Source organism: Henckelia pumila, chromosome 4 (assembly GCF_033568475.1).
Source record: "Henckelia pumila isolate YLH828 chromosome 4, ASM3356847v2, whole genome shotgun sequence".
Classification (NCBI taxonomy): domain Eukaryota; kingdom Viridiplantae; phylum Streptophyta; class Magnoliopsida; order Lamiales; family Gesneriaceae; genus Henckelia; species Henckelia pumila.
In genome coordinates, this window is record NC_133123.1 from 126874865 (window position 1) to 126876495 (window position 1631).

Here is a 1631-nt window from a genome sequence, read left to right on the forward strand (position 1 = left end):
GTGCACAGATTAATGCACAGACCCAGGCACGAAGGGTGCACGGGGTCCGTGCATGCTTTTTTTAAAAAAACATTTACCTCTTGGCCGAACTCTTTGTACTTGAGTTCAATGAATTATTTTGAATAGATGATTAGAACCAAGGTCTGCACATTAAGTGGTATCAGAGCTAGGTTAGAACTTGGACTGAATTTAGAAGCGAGCGGGGTAGATCGAGTCCGCTTGAAATTGTTCCTCGCATGTGTTCGGATTATTTAAATTGAGTATTTAAATATCATGAGAGCATGATTTATTGTTGAGAATTACTTGAATTATTTGAATTACATGTTTTGTAATTTATATGATAAAGCATGATTCACGTGAGATATGAACTGTTTGATTTTCCGATTGGAATCCGAGTTCTCTTGAGGCCGTATGATTATACCGGACAAGGCTTGTTGGACACTGAATTGTAGAGATTGAGATATCTTTTGTCCTAATCCTTTGATTATCAGATGTGTCCGAGAAGAATTATTAACAGGAATCAGCCAGCGGTTACTCCTCCGAATGAGAATCCACCTGTAGTTACTCCTCCGAACGAACAGGGCAGTAATGTCACGAATCAGATGGATGCCACCGCTACTGCTATGAAAACCTTATTGAAGAGGTTCCAATCATTCCGACCACCGACTTTGAAGGGTACAGAGAATCTCGTTGACTGTGAGAGCTGGTTGGACGACATTGATCAACTGTTCAATTCCCTTGACTATACTGAAGACCGCCAAACCCGGTTAGTCATCCATCAGTTACAGGGTATTGCTAAAAACTGGTGGATAACGACAAAGAGAGCCATTGAAAATCGAGGTACGACTATTACTTGGGACTTGTTCAAAACTGAGTTTTACAAGATGTTTTTCCAAGTTTTGTACAGAAAGGATAAGGGAGACGAATTTGCTAATTTGAAACAAGGGAACTTGAATATTGAGGAATATGTGACTAAGTTTGATAGCTTGCTAAGATTTGCACCGCACATTGCCGACAACGAAGAGGCAAAAGATGATCAGTTCATAAACGGTTTGAATTCTGATATATTTGTTCTGGTGAACATCGGGAGGACTGATAATTTTGCAGATGCTATGAATCAAGCTAAGGGAGCTGAAGCAGGCTTGATGAGACATAGAGGAAATCAATTTGTGCCTCAACAGTAGAGACCGCAGCAGAATCAGCCGTCTCAATATCAGAACCAACAGTCTCAATGTCAAAATCAGCCATCAAAATTTGAAGGAGGTAGCAGTAGTGGTAATAGAAGGGATTAATATCAACCGAAGGGGAAACACGTTAAGAAGCCTGAAAGTAGTTCATCGAGCTCCAGTGGCTTGAGGTAGTTTGGTTCAGGGAAGAGTTCTGGTTATTCAAGCTTATTGTGCACCAAGAGTGGAGGTCGTCATTCTAGTGACCAATGTAAGGGAACTTTTGGTAGTTTCCGGATTTGTAATTAGACTGGACATTTTTCCAGTATTTTGCCCTCAGAAGGGTACTGAGAGACCTCAGGTTGGTAGTTCCTTTCGACCTACAGTTCAGCCTGAAAGGCAAGCTTCTGTAGTTCACTCTTTCCAGCCGCAATAGCAGAATCTACATGGAGGTAACCATAGTAT

General features: G+C 41.1%; 1 protein-coding gene across 1 annotated transcript; it reads left to right on the plus strand.

Moving 5' to 3' along the window:
• Positions 1–491: 491 nt before the first annotated feature.
• LOC140861707 (uncharacterized) lies at positions 492–1184 on the plus strand. The gene has a single exon (XM_073264723.1). The coding sequence runs from the start codon at positions 492–494 to the stop codon at positions 1182–1184; it is 693 nt and encodes a 230-aa protein (XP_073120824.1).
• The last annotated feature ends 447 nt before the right edge of the window (positions 1185–1631 follow it).

Coding starts and splice junctions, on each gene's coding strand:
- LOC140861707 (XM_073264723.1), top strand. CDS start 492: ATGTGTCCGAGAAGAATTATTAACAGGAATCAGCCAGCGGTTACTCCT.